Source organism: Limulus polyphemus, unplaced genomic scaffold, assembly GCF_000517525.1.
Source record: "Limulus polyphemus unplaced genomic scaffold, Limulus_polyphemus-2.1.2 Scaffold77, whole genome shotgun sequence".
Classification (NCBI taxonomy): domain Eukaryota; kingdom Metazoa; phylum Arthropoda; class Merostomata; order Xiphosura; family Limulidae; genus Limulus; species Limulus polyphemus.
Genome location: NW_013665687.1, coordinates 1,075,357 through 1,092,421, shown reverse-complemented (window position 1 = coordinate 1,092,421; position 17,065 = coordinate 1,075,357). Strand labels below are relative to the sequence as shown.

General features: G+C 35.2%; 1 protein-coding gene across 10 annotated transcripts in view; it reads right to left on the bottom strand.

Annotated features, from left to right (window-relative positions):
- LOC106467178 (muscleblind-like protein 2) overlaps window positions 1-17,065 on the bottom strand; it is a 113,382-nt gene that overhangs the window by 63,581 nt on the left and 32,736 nt on the right. For 8 of the 10 annotated variants that reach the window (XM_013927502.2, XM_013927525.2, XM_013927533.2 and 5 more), the window contains exon 2: window positions 9,119-9,854. In XM_013927502.2, the coding sequence (XP_013782956.1) occupies window positions 9,119-9,292 (174 nt within the window). In that variant the 5' untranslated portion in view covers window positions 9,293-9,854. Of the gene's footprint in view, window positions 1-9,118; window positions 9,855-12,922; window positions 13,121-14,006; window positions 14,030-17,065 lie in introns of those variants that run through there. The other 2 variants (XM_022395814.1, XM_013927510.2) reach the window with 2 other exon arrangements.

Sequence of the window (17,065 nt, the reverse complement as noted above, 5' to 3'; positions counted from 1 at the left end):
AGTAAGTGAGAAAACTTTAAGAACTATATTGTGACACACAGATAAGTTCCCACAAAATATGATTTCTGCAAAACAATATTGCTGTATGTATGTATACTTACATAATTAGCGTTATTAAATATTACCCTTACTTCACTGGTCACGTGGTGTTGGGTACGAACATGGAGATAAGTCTTTTGATACTTGCCAGTTTTGGTAATAGCAGTGAATGTTAATGTGTGTTAATGATGCCCTATGTTTTCTTTCTTTCTTCTTCTTCTCACATTGACAATACTTAACCAAACTGCACGATTCTTCGGCCAAATTTACTAAACAGTATTTAGTTTTGTGTTACAAAAATTCGTATAATTTGATATAGTATTTCTATCATGTTTTTAGGTTGTAACTTTTCCAAATTTCTACTGTGAGACGCAATCAACGAATGTGTTTTTATGTTCTTTATTTGATGCAAACTGGATAAAAAATCGTTTTGTGTGATTTTTGTCGTTCTTCCAGATCTTTAAAACAATTAATATAGTTATATGAATCACTTTCTTATAATTCTCAATAATCTGAAGCTATGATGTCATCCTAATTTAGTCTGTATGTTTACAGCGTACTAATCAATGTATACTATACGAACGAAAATGTTGCAAATATACTTTTGAGTTAATGTTAAAATATGATAATTCTATAAAAAAAAAGAAAGAAATTCGTATAAGAAAATTTAAAACAAAAGTGAGAAAAAATTTTACGAAACCAACAACCACAGTTCACAATATTTCTAATATTAACACACATACGACATAACAAAATTTGTAATAATTAACATCATTGCGTAAATATTCGAAACCGTGTTAACCCTAAACGATAAAAGAGTCGCTTGCGCGACTGTTCACGATCTAAGAGTCTTAATAACGGTAAGATAATAACTTCGTTTAATTTAGACTAGACCGGATAGATGAAACCAAACCAGCTAAAATAGTATCCACTGTAGTCTTACACCTCATCACTATTTTATTTTGTTTTCCTGCGTTAAAATGAAAATAAACATATCCACACATTTTTAGATGTAGGTCCTCTATCACTTGAAAAAATTGAGTAATGTATTAGAAGATGTTCCGGGTGGTTCTGTTTTGATGTTTAACCTCAAAGGAAAAAGCCGTATACTATTAAGCTATTACACCTTGAAAATGAAATTATTGAACAAAATATGACGAAGAAAGTTACTGATTCGTGTTATTGCTTTAAATATTGATTTAACACCAGACATCACATACAACGTTTGTCCCATCATTATATTGCCCCATATCATGGCTACATTAAAACAAGAACAAAAAAAGTTTCATGATGAATTTTCTTTTTAAGCTCCTTTCCAACCAATACTAACTCAGCTAAAATGTCGATTTTCAAAGTAACTAAAAAGGTTATGTATTATTGCACATCTACTCTGTTAGTCGCAGGAATAGCTGGAAATCTAATATTAGTTTTCTCGTATTCTCCTGGATTTTATTGGCTCGCAGAGATAATCTTTCAGAGGTAGCGTCATGTTGCCAGGCAACCACACCACGTGCACAGCACAAAGTGCTGACGCCTGAGTCAGGTGATTAATAGTTTCCCGGCTACTGTTTACACTGAGACAGGGAAATGTGCATGATATTCTTGTTAAAGTTGCCTTCTATGGAAGCTACGACGTCTAGCTCATAAATAAACACAATTGTTAATTCTAATACCAGAAGTCCTTGTGGAGTATAATATTATTACAAAAAGGTAACAATAAGCTACAAGTTCATCATTCGGGGAATAAAACCCCCTTTCAAAACGATACTATGCCCTGTGTGTGTGTGTGACAACAAAACTATCATCAAAGTAGCAACCCAACTAAAACATGATATCTTTGTTCAGAATCTGCTTACAGATAAAACATACCAAGAACAAGAGCATTGATCACATATACAACTCGGTTTAAATACAGAAAAGACGGAGAATACGTCAACCTCTCCCTTCCAAAGAGAAAGATTACAATAATGAATGTTGAAACATTCTTTACGTATTAATATACTAAAGGTAATGATAAACAAGGAAAAAATCATAAGTATCTATAAATATTAGGTGTATAAACAGGCGTTGACAACGTTATCGTTTCGAGGAAATATTTGTCTAACCTAAAGAACATAAGCACAAAACTAATAATTATCCTTTAAGCATGAAATGATAAGAAGATTTGAGAAATATTTTACTGTTACGACAGCGGAAGTCACGAGACGCTGGTAACACGTCAGGAGTTTCTAGAAGGATCGTGACTTAGCGGGCAACCTCACGAATGTCCCAGCGTTTGCTAGACGCCCTCTTTTTTAGTATATAAGCCAGAGATAGATATAGAGAGATTGAAGAATTGAGAATTTGAGTCAAGCGAGCAGTAGGCACCGTAAGTAAAGTGTGTGAATCGCTGTGAATTATAGTGTGCGTTTATAAAAGTAGTTAAGGTTAAAGTGACTGTGGAAATTAAGTGTATTACAAAGTTTGTAACGAGAAAGAATAAACTAGTTTTAATTAAGAAAGGAATTGTATCGCTCGGAAAGAATTTCTATGGGAAATTAACAAACAAGCAGATACGTAACAATACTATCAATTATTTAATGCTTATTTTACATACACGCGCATAGGTGGGGGTGTGGTGGAAAAGGTGCTATCCAATCCACTATACTTCACCCAAAGATGTATAAAACATATTTTTAAAAGATATAAAAACAGCCTTAGATACCAATACCATGCAGCATTTTCAGTGAAAATTACAAATATTTTCCGGCAGGGTATACCCCCGGACCCATAATTTGGTTACAGCCCGATATTCCGAAGGACCAATATTTCGAAAACTGAACGTAAAAGCAAATTACACGTGTAGGCCTAAAGGTCATTTAGGCTGTTATATTACATAAACAGTAGTATGGCCTGAAGTTCATTCAGGCTGTTATATTACATAAACAGTAGTATGTTTACAACATTAAAAATATAGCATAAACTTGATATATAAAGTCTTTATAAAAAGAAACATCCATGCCGCTACATTGTTAAACAAAGTATAAAGCCAAAGGAAACAACGTATCGAAGAAGGAAGCTTTAAACTTAATCGATGGAAGCGGAAAAATTGTACAGCAGAGCACTGAAGACAGTAACGAGCTTCTACCTCCTAGACTACATTTCAACTCAATCAGAAACAACGCGCCCTCATCTGAAAAGAGAAGAATATAGTTAGTAAGACAATAAACAAGGCCTTGAGTTGATGTAGGCTCACAGGCTTCTAGCCACTCCTCAAAATCCACATGTTTTCACTACAAAAATGGCCAAATGAATTGAAGTCAAGGCAATCGCCACTATAAGCCATACCTGTGAAGTCCCTTCATGCAGATCCAATAGACTTTTGCGCTTTTGGTCTATCTAACTGTTAGTTTCGTGTAAAGTAGATAGTTTGTCGAAATTGGCTTTGCCATCTTTGGCAGAAACTTGTTACGATGGAAATTTGCGGTATCATGGCGTTATAATCGACTATACAAGCAATAATTCCAAAGGACAAAAATGGTCTAAAGACTAAGAAGGCTACACACGCATTACCTTTTTTTCAACCTCATTACTGTAAGCACGGCTATTCATCCAATTCTATGCACATGTAAATTTCACCATCTCATTTCATTCGCTGGATAATACACAAGTAAATTATTAATAAACATCTGAGTATAGTTTTATTTGTCACGTTTTTGTATGTCAAAGGCTTAATTAATCATTAAAAAATGACGTTCATTACCGGGGCCTAGCATTAAATTACTCCAGCATACCTTAATGATTAAGCCTTAATAAAGATGCAGTTATAAAGTCTCATCCAGATATTGTTTCAACTGAATGAGCTACAATACCACAAACTAATAATTAAAATAATACTGTTGTAGAAGGACATCTATTCTTTAATAGATTAATATTAAAATATGGTTCTAAGTCATTTTTCTCTTGTCATCTCATCTTTTACAAGACTTTTACCACACTTAAACTTTTCCATAAATAAAAATAACTTATGAAAATACATCTCAAGACTGCGTATTATATTATATACTTAACTTTGTTATAGAGCCGTGACTAGTAACAGAAAAACTGACATGCATTAATTCCATGGGGAAACAGTGTTTGAAAAGTTTTACAATAACATTAGTATGGAAAATTCGCTTTTGGACATGTTATCTGGCGGTCATCTTTTTTTTTTTCGCTTTTTAAAGGTTAACCTTGGCAGTTACAGCCTGGAAGATATCAGAAATGGATTCGCCCCAGAATCCTTTAGAAAAAAATATATGTCAACTTTTACTCACAAATTCCCGAACTTTCTTTTACACTCACGTTTGTTTATTGTTGTTTTCAGATTTCAGAATAGTCTACATGGTTAAGGCACTAGACTCTCAATCTGTGTGTTACGATGTCGAAATATGTAGCCGAACACGCTCGCACTTTCAGGCGTGGGGGCGTTATATCGTGATGGCCAATCCCATAATTCTTTAGTAAAAAGTAGCCTTACAGTTTACAGTAGATTACCTGTCTTCCCTCTAGTCTATCACTTCAAAATTAGTGACGGCTACCGCAGATAGACCTTGAGATAATGTGTGAAATTCAACAAATGAACTAGCACATTGGAGTCATTAGCAGTGAAACACCCGTTCGCTCGTTTCTATCAGTAAAGATGCGTAAGATCTCACGAAGAAAATGATCACAGCTCAAGAAGTGTATGTCAGAAATCTGATAATACCACAGAAATCGTTCAAATTTGAATTGAGTTGCATGAATGGATATAAAAAAGGGATAAAAGATCATTTTTTATTTTCTTAGGAAGAACAAGATTCACCCCACTTTCGTAACAGCGTTATTCATAAATTCATCACTCATACTTTTACACTAAGGCAAACAATTATCTCCCCATGAAATACCAAACGATGCTCAGTGAACTACTCACATCAAATAATGTGATGGACAACAAAAATTGCTACACTATATACGCATGTCATACCAGTGTTGATTGGTTTTGGGGGGTATATGTACAGTCAGAAATTCGTCACATAACATATTATGATTTTTTAAACTAAAATTTTGCATAAAAGTGATTAAAGTAGAATAATTTAAAAACTGTTTCCACTACACACTTAAAAGTTACTGCAAACTGCAGACATACTGGTGTTGTCTGTTTAATCAATCTCCTGTTTCCACTACACACTTAAAAGTTACTGCAAACTGCAGACATACTGGTGTTGTCTGTTTAATCAGTCTCCCATTGGCACAGCAGTATGTCTGTGGACCTATACTGCTAGAAACTGGATTTCGATACCCGTGATGGGCAGAGCACAGATAGCCCTTTGTGTAGCTTTGTGCTTAATAACAAACAACAACAACTGTTTAAACAACGCGCGATATGAAGGATGTGGGTGCTTGCAACGCAATAATAATAAGCTCAACTAGTCATATATAGAAATGAGTTTATTATAATACTTTTTTCTACTCGTAAGAGTGTAAGCACGAGCTCAAGATTAAGTGTTTTTTTTTTCAGGGAATGGTTTAAAATAAAAGGTTATGCAGGTTTGACTTTATTAATTTGTAGTCCAATTTGTTTCGCGCGTGAAGAAAACAACCAACTATTGAAACAAATTAGACCAAAGATTATTGAGGTCAAACCTCCATTACCTTTATTTCAACCTATTACCCGAATACTTAACCAGATATTGATAGTGTGAAAATTTTGATAGAAAGCTAAAAACTAAAAACATGGGTTCGGTGTTGGCTGAAGAGCTTTGTGTTGTTTGTTGTTAAGCGTAAAGCTAACCAATGGGCTGGTTATCTGTGTTCTACCAACAGCTCGTATCAAAACCCGGTTTTTAGCGTTCCGACTTATCGTAAACCATCGGGGGAGGGGCTGAGAAGTAACTCCGATGTTGTGCAAGCACTAACACTACTGAAATTTACAACTTAATCATGATCTAGTGCTTATTACGTCAGATAAACAGATAATTTCCCGTTATAAGCAGAAAGATTGCTTAATGTGTTACCATGCAGTGTGATAAGGTACCTTTAAGTACGGAATCAAGAATAATATAAAAGAGACCGTAAACTGTCGTTGGTGTATTAGAGCTAGTGTCCTGATTAGACTGCTAAAGCTGTCAAAGAGTCAATTTATACTTCTAAAGTTTTCGTCACAAGACTTAATCTTAATCAATAAAAGAGATCGTAAACTGCCGTTGGTGTATTAGAGCTAGTGTCCTGATTAGACTGCTAAAGCTGTCAAAGAGTCAATTTATACTTCTAAAGTTTTCGTCACAAGACTTAATCTTGGATTTCAAATTATTCTCATTGCCTGATTATTGAGCATAGATTTATTAAAGACTAGAGGAGGGTCTGAACAGATTAAAAGTTTTAAATGACTCGCAGTATCTTAATGGTAGGGTTTTGTTTTGTTGTTGTTGTTGTTGAAGTTACACCAGGGTTACCTGTGCTAGACGTACCTAATTTAGAAGTGATAGAATAAAAGAAAGGCAGCTAGTCAACACCACCCACCACCAACTGTTGGGCTGCTCTTTATCAACGAACAATAGGATTGACCTTCACTTTATAACGCTCTCACGGCTGAAAAGGGCGAGGATGTTCGGTGACGGGATTGGAACTCGCGATGCGCACATTGCGAGTCGAGTGCCCTAACCACCTGGCCATGTCAGATCTTCATGCCCCCCAGTGGCACAGCGGTATGTCTGCGGACTTACAACGCTATAAAACGGGTTTCGATACCCGTGATGGGCAGAGCACAGATAGCCCATTGTGTAGCTTTGTGCTTAACTTCAAACAAACAAACAAACAAACAAACAGATCTTCATAATGTTAAGGATTTAACAAATACCATGCAGTTATGAAAATCTGTACAAACTTGATTTTATGGATTTTTTTTTTCTTCGAGTTATTTTTGGGAACGATTTGCTTGTTGAAAACTTATTGTTTGGGCTGGTCGTTTTAATTTTTTAAACAATTCGTTTTGTTTTAGAGGGAACCAATTTACGGAGGAGAAAGATTTTAAGGAATTTTTACGTGTATGTGATGAGTAACTTGTTTAGAATTTATACGTGTAGGTGATGAGTAACTTGTTTATAATTTATACGTGTAGGTGATGAGTAACTTGTTTAGAACTTATACGTGTAGGTGATGAGTAACTTGTTTAGAACTTATACGTGTAGGTGATGAGTAACTTGTTTAGAATTTATACGTGTAGGTGATGAGTAACTTGTTTAGAATTTATACGTGTAGGTGATGAGTAACTTGTTTATATTGACTGGTAACATTTTGGTTCTTATCTATGTTATGTAACATTTTGTTGAAAATGTATATTCAAAATTATTTTCCGCATACAAAATGCTTTTAGCTAATGGAAAAGGGCCACTTACGCGAATGAATACCAAAACTATTTTAGGAACATAACTTGTTATAATAATTCGGTAAGATATAAAACTGTTTCAAAAGTAGTAATACTTAAAAAGTGTAGCACACGTAAGATAGTAAAACTTTAAGTGTAGTACAAGTAGCATATCAGTGACATAAAACAACAACAACGACGACTTCAGAACATGTAATTTGTTATCATATAAGGTTCACGAAAACTAAACGTACCATATAGCTCTACTGGCACGTGTTCACTAATGGTATTGATGTAATTCTAGAAGTAGGAGCTCACGGTTGCTCAGATACCGAAACAAGAAAAACGGTTACAGCTCCTCGCAAAAATAATGGAAAATCGACAACACATAAAACGGAGCCCAGAAAATCGGATGTTGTAAACCTCTCAAGTGACATCATTTTGCATACAAAGTTTGTATTTTCTTAGTAGTTACTATGTAAGCTTCCAGTCGAACATCTAAATCACGTGCATCTGAAAGCCTTCATTTGTTTAACCGAATAGAAAGCTACGCTTAACAGCCAAATTTTGGAATGATGTATTAGGTCCTAAACAAACAATCAACAGCTGGTTCCACTATAATAGTATTACCATAATATCGCAGCTAACACTATATACACAAAAAACAATATACACTGTTTTTTGCATCATCCCATATGGTGGTGTAATAGCACAAGTATTGAAACATAATAGCATTGAAGCATAATAGCACTGAAGCATAATAGTGCCCAGAATAAATAATAAAGTACGTATTTGTTTTTGTATCTGTTACAAACAACACATACAGTTGGTCACGCAAGCAATACAACAGCTTATACATACACTGTATTGTACACCAAAAACAATATAACAGCTCCTGTATTAGCCTCTACTATAAGGGTTTCCAAACTGGGGACTGGACCTAGGGGAGGGGGGCGCATAAAAGTGTCAAAGGGGCCGTAGCAAAATATATATATACACACACAATATTGTTAAAGTAGTCAGTATCTACAGGTTCATTAGGCGGGACCAAACTCAGAATGTTAAATGTTCTGAGGGCCTTATACAGAAAAATTTGGGGAACTTATGCTCTACTTTTCTGTCCAACATAAACAATAACAAAAATATTACCGAATAACACATTTTATGGTTACAGAAAAAACAAAACAAAACATGCATTATTGATGATCGTGTTTAATTTAACATCCTGTACTGTATTATCAGACAAAAGGGAACACTACAACAGACTCTTTTCTCACAAGAGTCTGCAGTATTCAGTAGTACTTGCCAATTTTATCCATTTCTGAAATGATTACAATTATACTTGTCATAGTATTAGGCTTATTACATTTTTAACTATTTTCGTTATCTACTCCCATACCTATTTTCAAGAATTAGAAGAGTGTATAATAATAGGCCTAATACTTTTGTCTTATATGGCAAGTATAATCGTAGTCATTCTTCGTCAGCTTGTACACGCCATAACAATATCTGAAATGTCCTAACCGTATTATTTGATAATGTTTGGCATGTTCTACAATCAATAACTCTCAACAGTCGTAGTCTAATCACAAAAGTACGTGACAGCTTCTTTGTATAACCACTACATATTTTGCTCTCTATTCGCCATACATATTTACATCTGAATTTTCATTTGTAAGGTGTACTAAACAAAATAAAACTGTATTTTTACCCTACCTTAATGGAATCGTAACACGCTATAACTCGGCCGTTCTGGACTTCAACATTTGCGGGCGGATGAGCAAACTTACATTCCGTATCGGGACGACTGCATTTGTTCCTTTGGTATTCTCGGCATACTTCAAGCTGCAACCAGCGGGAATCTTTCACGTTGTTTATCATGGCCATCATTAACAGCTGGTTCGGATAATACAGAGAGGGAACCTATGAGCAGTCCTGGACACAGGCAACTTTCTAAAGCTGACTGAGATATGTTTTGGCGGGAAAAGGAGTGTGAGACTTTGACAAGTAATAAAACTAACAATGCCGAAGGAGAGACAAACCAGTTTTTATTTAGTTTAATCTCGCTAGATAATCAATCGAGACAGACTTGAGCCTCTTAAGTGCAGTGTGTTCAGCAGGTCTTCGCAGAGATACAAGATTCAATGTCAGGTTAAAGGTCAGTTTTCCTTTCAAGTTGATATTACCGACATATCTTCTTCCAGGTAAACAAAATCACAGAAAATCGACGGAATGAATTGGAAGCTATATTAAACGAGCACAAACTGTACGAAAATTGTTACTGTAGAAACAAAATTTCACTTTTAACGGCGAAAACAAAGCTTTCTTCCAGCTAGACGTTTCAGAATAATGAGTTTTAGCATTCCCGGGGTCTGGGCGGCTGTAGTAGGACAGGATGGGCGAAGCTGGACGGGCAGCAGGGAGTCTGTTGCTGGGGTAGTAGTATCCAGACCTGAAATACAAACGAAAACTTTTACGGAACAATTTCATTTTAAAAATTATGATTTTTATATTCTATACTTTTCGTCTCACAAATAAGTTTATAAAAATTGTATAATTTTCTATTGCCTTCCTCTGTTCTTTGAACTTTCTCCGTGTTTCTATGCTCCATATAATAATAGATACTGGTTTAATTGTACAAAATACACTTTCCTTCGTTGTTTTAGACTATATATACAACATATGATTTATCATTATAAGTCAGCGTGTTCTGTTTTTGTTCTTTTTTTTTTGTATCATTATATAAACAGTCTCTGCTGTTAGTGTGTTTTATACAATTAGAAGACCCATGTTTGTCATTACTGCGTCGTTTTTATACAGACTACTTCCACAGTTGTGCAGTAGTCTTTAACATCTTTTGACACTGCACAACATTTGCAATAATAAATCAATGAATGATTTTAAAATGGCACTTGTGTAAAACATCTATTTACAATTAAAAGGAATACAACGTTAAAATTATTACATAAAAAATAGTTATTAAAATATATCGTATTAAACAAGGAAGATGGTCCAGGTCTAGAAATAATAAAGTACTGGACAGATGTGTTGTAACTCTGGATAGTTTAAGGCTAGATGGCGCTATTGGTATGTAAATAATTATGTAGGTATATAAGTCCCAACCATACCTTTACAGTTACCCCTGAAGATGGTGTCGTAGGACACCGAAATATATGTAGTCTTTTTTTTTTTAGGGCAAGTCCCTGTTTTTAATAAATATTTATTGTATAATGATTTTAATGTTGTATTCATTTTAATTGTAAATATAATAAATCAGTATTTAAGTGGGAGGCTTAAACTAGATGAAATAAAACACAATTACACTCATTAACAAACAACCAATGGTTCTTTCTTTACATAAAATAGTATTTAAAATGTACATATGTTATGGCCATAAATAATAATAACAATAAACAGATGCAGATTTTGAAGGCTTATTTTGGAGTAACTGGAAAGATGGCTAAACGAAGAGACACTCTTGTATGTTATTACTTATTGGCACTCGGCCTGATGACCACCAAACCTTGGTAATACGTTTCGTAGTCAACATTATAAGGCTTAACAAAGATACACCTTACGAGAAAAGCCTAAACGAAAAGCTAACCAAACTAAAAATGAAAAATGTCTCGATAAGTCAAAGTGGTACTTTCATCACCGTAGTTATGCCAACCAAAAGATAGTATCCATTAACAGCTCTATCTCCGTCGAAGGAGATACCAGCAGAAATATATCTGTTTGGCAAAACAGTTTGGTGGGGGGTGGAGAGAGAGAGAGACACTTCTGACGAGGCCTTGGGTGCGAGTTTTCGCACACCATGGCTATACATGAACCTAAAAACTACTCTTAAGTTTCTGTAAGCTAAATTTAACCGGGAAGGGAGAGTTTTCTGTAGTATAGTCCAATTTTCGTATTCTGTTCTATGTACCATTAGACCAACTATTTCCATGTTTGTTGGTTGTGTTATGCTCTACATACACCGTGTTTAATATTACACACTCAGTTTTAGTGCTTGGTACTGTAAAACGTCCAACCATCATACTCCACTGTTGTTCTATATACCATTAGACCAACTATTTCCATGTTTGTTGGTTGTGTTATGCTCTACATACACCGTGTTTAATATTACACAGTCAGTTTTAGTGCTTGGTACTGTATACGTCCAACCATCATACTCCTTCGTTGTTCTATGTACCATTAGACCAACTATATCCATTCTTATTGGTTGTGTTATGCTCTACATACACCGTGTTTAATATTACATAGTCAGTTTTAGTGCTTGGTACTGTAAAACGTCCAACCATCATACTCCACTGTTGTTCTATATACCATTAGACCAACTATTTCTATTCTTGTTGGTTGTGTTATGCTCAACATATTATTACATGAACTGTGTTTAATGTTACCACATTCACTTTTAGTATCTGGTATCCAACCATCATATTCCACTTTTGTTCTGTGTAGTACAATATTAACTGTTTTCACAGTTATTGTTTTCTGTTTTGTATAGCATCATAGAACCTTACTGCATTGTTGCTTTATTATATTTTACGTAGTACCAATTTCCTTCGTTAGTGTTATTTCTGTTATTGTTATTGTTCGTTATTGTTTTCTGTTTTGTATAGCATCATAGAACCTTACTGCATTGTTGCTTTATTATATTTTACGTAGTACAATTTCCTTCGTTAGTGTTATTTGTATATATATTATTTTAACAATCTTCATTGTATATTAATTTTCATACAGTACCGCACGTGTGCATGTTTCTGTGGTACTGACTAGTATATAAGAGTAATAGTGTGTAGTATAGAACCAATCGTTTTCTACAGTTTAGCGCTTTGTGATAAATTTAGACATTTATGCTTATTTGACTGACATCTTGTCCTAATTTATAAATTCGGGAAATCAGTCTAACCAGTTAGTTTAATTGTTAATTATTTAATTAAAATAATTTCAACCATGCAATACATTTCTTTCCTACCCCTTTTTAATTTCTAATAAAACCTGTTTAGCACCACCCTATAGTGTAGCCCTTTCGTCGATGAACCCGGATACATGAATCTCAAGGGCATTTTTTTCATGGCTTTGTCGATCTTTCGCTATGGAAATCAATGAAGTCTGGTCGATGTCTGGCTTTTCCGTCCTTTCAATAATTACGGCAACAAATTTCCATGGTTTCGCAGCAGTAATAAATATGAAGCATCTTAATTTTCTCCGTACTAACAAATATCTGTTAAATTTAACCTAAAGCTAACTATAGATTTACAGCAAATAATAATTATTATTATTTTTTACAAGTAATAGAAGTACAGTTGCTTCGCTGACGTTTTAAAGATTAATTGCAATTATCATGCATTATCTAGTTTTAAAATAAGAAATACCATTGAAACGAATACAAGTTGTAAAAATTACTATAAGGTTGTGAGTTTTGAACCTACAAATTGAATGTTAGGGTTAGGTTTGATAAAATATTATTTTTTCTTTGCACTTTTCCACCTAATTCTTTAATTTTAGTTTACTTACACACTAGATGAGTTTAGCACCGAACCTGGTACTGCTTCTCCTTTCTCCAATTATGGAGTCCCGTCGCAGCACGTTTGTCAGTGCGGAATACAGGTAACGTGGCTCCATCTCTACTTCCGAACCACCTATCACAGGTCAGTTGCATTGGCTTTTACTCTATTATAATTAATTATTGTTCGTATATATATTTTTATTTATATTTTTACTTTTTAGGATATTTAATACCAGGCACCAAATGTGAGATCATGTACATATTATTACTACTACTACTATTACACACTTGAGGATTTTGGCACCAGCCTCGACACAGGTTTTCCTCCTTCCAATAATCCTCTCAGAGTCCTTATAGAAATAATACCCAATTAAATCTGATTTAAGTAGCACCTGCCCTTTCTACGTGCTTTTACACTCACTCCACTTCTACACACTTTCTTCCAGTTGACCACTGTGACCTCTGTTATACCTCTTCCAGGTCCCTGGTCTTACATACTATTCCACTGACGACATCATTTGGAGATCTTGTGAGATTGCCCAAGGGCTGTCTGTCCCTTACCATCTAGGTGGTCCATCTTCTCGTTAAACAATGTGCTGCTGTGGCCTGGAATATAGCTTTTCCATCATCGATATTAAATTACATCCACTTATCTAACCTTTCACCTAAGCCAAGAATAACATTCTGAAGAATCTGTGGTAGGCTTCAGAAAATTTGGGAAAGTAACAGGATTATTCACTGCTAAATCAACTTCGTACATGTTGTGAAACACGCGGCCTTGAATAAAACTTAGTGACTAAATGTTGATTATGACTCAACACTACTCAAATTACTCAGTCCTTGTGATGTCAAAAAGTTTTTCTCCCAACACTTATTACTCATGCCTTGGTTTACTAGCTAACTGCCAGCATAAACCTTCCTAGTGGTCGTTCATAACAGTATACAAGTTTCTACATAGTTGACGTTGACAATAAGCAATGGCATAGTAAGGAAACATTTAATGATTAGTGTTCTAAAGATATTTAAGAAAATCTTTACTTGACATTTAATGGTGACACGATCATACTCACTATTGTTACGACAAGATCATACCTACTATTACTGACGGCCAGGGCCGCCTTAAAGTATAGTACCGCTCCAGGGAAATAGTTTTTTAGGCGCCCAACCTCCACGTGGTCACTCTAGAAATTAAAACTTTGTATCAAATACGTCATTAATCACATGATGAGCCACACGATCGCTCAGCGCTCTTGATTGGTATCTCGATCAGGTGCAGTGGGTTGCGGCGCCCCCGCACTACAAGATTAAATAATAACATAATTTATCAATATTTTGTTCACCCTTCCCTTGGTGGGTTTGAGGTCTTAAAGACCTGGGAGGGTCACGCGTTTTTGTTGTCACTTTCGTTCAATGTTCTTAAATTTGCCGCTTTAGGTTGCTGCCTATGCGTAAATGCGGCCCTGATGATGGCACGATCATATTTACAATTATTACGGCACGATCATATTCAATGCTAATGACGACATGATAATATTTATTACGGTGGTATGACTTTGACTCACATGAAGCTATTAATGAAAATTAACGCTGTTCATCAGCTGCTGTGTATCTTCACGGTGTTTGTTTGTTGGTTTTTGAATTTCGCGCAAAGCTACACGAGGGCTATCTGCGCTAGCCGTCCCTAATTTAGCAGTGTAAGACTAGAGGGAAGGCAGCTAGTCATCACCACCCACCGCCAACTCTTGGGCTACTCTTTTACCAACGAATAGTGGGATTGACCGTCACATTATAACGCCCCCATGGCTGAAATGGCGAGCATGTTTGGTGTGACGGGGATTCGAACCCACGACCCTCAGATTGCGAGTCGAGCGCCTTATCCACCAGGCCATGCCGGGCCCATCTTCACGGTGAACCGAATGAATTAAATAACAGTTAAAAACTACACCGCTATTTCAATGAACCTGTTCTTAACCAGAGTTTGATTCTGCTAATGATTCAAGATGGCAATTTAGGAATTGGAGAGATATTTGTTTTCTAGCTTTAAACTTTTTCTCTGAATATAAAGATATAAGCCACTTCCGCCGAAGAATTTTATAAGCCATACGTTAGTACTATTATCATTGCTTAAGACATGCAGCAACAGGCTGGAATTGAACACATATCAACGATGCTAATGATTTATGCGCTAAAATTCTATAAACTGAGATTCTGATTAATATCCACCCTTCCAGTGACTAACCGTTAATACAAAACTTGGATATGCAAAACTTTAAAATACTACTTATATAGCTGTATTGCTCGCAACTGGTTATTGATAAAAAATCTAAAAAGCTGCATACGTACTAATGCCATGAATCAACGATTCATGAGTTTGAAATTAATCACAAAGCTACACAATGGGCTATCTGTGCTCTGCCCACCAGGGGTATTGAAACCCGGTTTATAGCGTTGTCAGTCCGCAGACGTACCGCTGTGTGTCACTGGGGGCTGATTCATCAGAATATACATCAAATAATATTTGATCATGTATCTGTTTTTCTAATGGTTAAAAACGAAAAGACATTTTTTTTTGGCACAAAAATATCAACAAAATCGTGAAAATAAATAAGTCCGAGTTATGAATAATTTTTCTTAACCGTTATAGACCAGAACGGAGCCCAAGCCATTGGCTTCTTTATTTAAATACACGCATAAAATATATTTATACAAGTTATTGTCAGCTAATTTCGTCATATTATGATGAAGTGGTGGTGATTTCGCTAAGTTTTCCTATTTGTGGTCGTAAACAACATAATTCAAGCATTCAACTAGTGTTAGAAAATCAGACGGATGCATAACGTGTCATTAATCAAAGTAATATGGCGGATGTCACATGCCAAAACTGTTTATACATCAGAAACACTTGTAGTATTCAGTGGATGCATTATTTAAAAATGTAAACACTCCCCCTTTTATGACACTATTTTCCTTTTTAAGTATATTATATTTACATTTATAATCCAAAAGACCCGAATCTACCTACATCAGCTTACCATAATAATTTCAATGTGCTAAAAAAACTAACTGTTTTACAGGTGATGGGAGATACATTCACGTAACATTGGTTCTGATCTCGAAGTCACGTTCTTACGTATATTTATGGCGATTTAACTTTTTATTTGTACCAATCAATGTATTTTACGTGAATTTTTTTGTGAAACTAAAACAGACTCTTTGTGTTATCTTCAAACGTTTGTTTCTTTGTTGTTAAGTGCAAAGTTGCACAATGGGCTAACTGTGCTGTGCCCACCCCGGGTATCGAAACCCAGATTTTAGCGTTTTAAGTCTGTAGATTTACCACTGAGCCATTGGGAGAGGGGCATCTTTAAACGAAGGACAAAATTAATTCTTAACGTCTGTCTTCCTGTCGTGGCAGTGAAAACTGAACAATATATATAATTTATTAAACACGAAGGAAATAATGGTTTGTTGCTTTGGAACTGAAAAGCCCTATATATATTTTGATGTTAAATGATTTCTAAAGAATTAGATAATAAAATTCCGAACTCAATATATTTCCCAGATATAAAATCGAACAGAGTTTAACCTGAGAATATTTCCAACAAACAATTCACAAAAAAACTCGACCAATATCATGGAACTTTTGAAATCTTTCATTTAGACTAACGTGGAGACAAAACCTAGAAATCGCCAACATTAAGAAGTTACATCAGTATTCAAATCCATATGGTTTATTGACCTATAAGCGTCACCCGACACTAAATCAACTTTGACTTCAACAAGTCTGACGAATTTTTCACAGAAATCACATTTAACTTGAAAACAAAGTCAGATTAGTAAATTACACCAGTTACGTTTTATGGATTGTAGACTGCGCCGCATTTAAACTGGAAACTATATTGTTACGACAGCGGAAGTCACGCGACGCTGGGAGCATGCGCGCTGGAGTTTATAGAAGGATCGTGACTTATCGGGGACCCTCACGAATATCCCAGTATTTGCTAGACGCCGTTCTTTTTTTAGTATATAAAGGCAATTAGATTGAAGATAGAAATAACTGAGTCAAGCGAACAGTAGGCACCGTAAGTAAAGTGTGGAAATTCTGTGTATTGCAAAGTTGTATCGAGAAAGAATAAACTAGTTTTAATTAA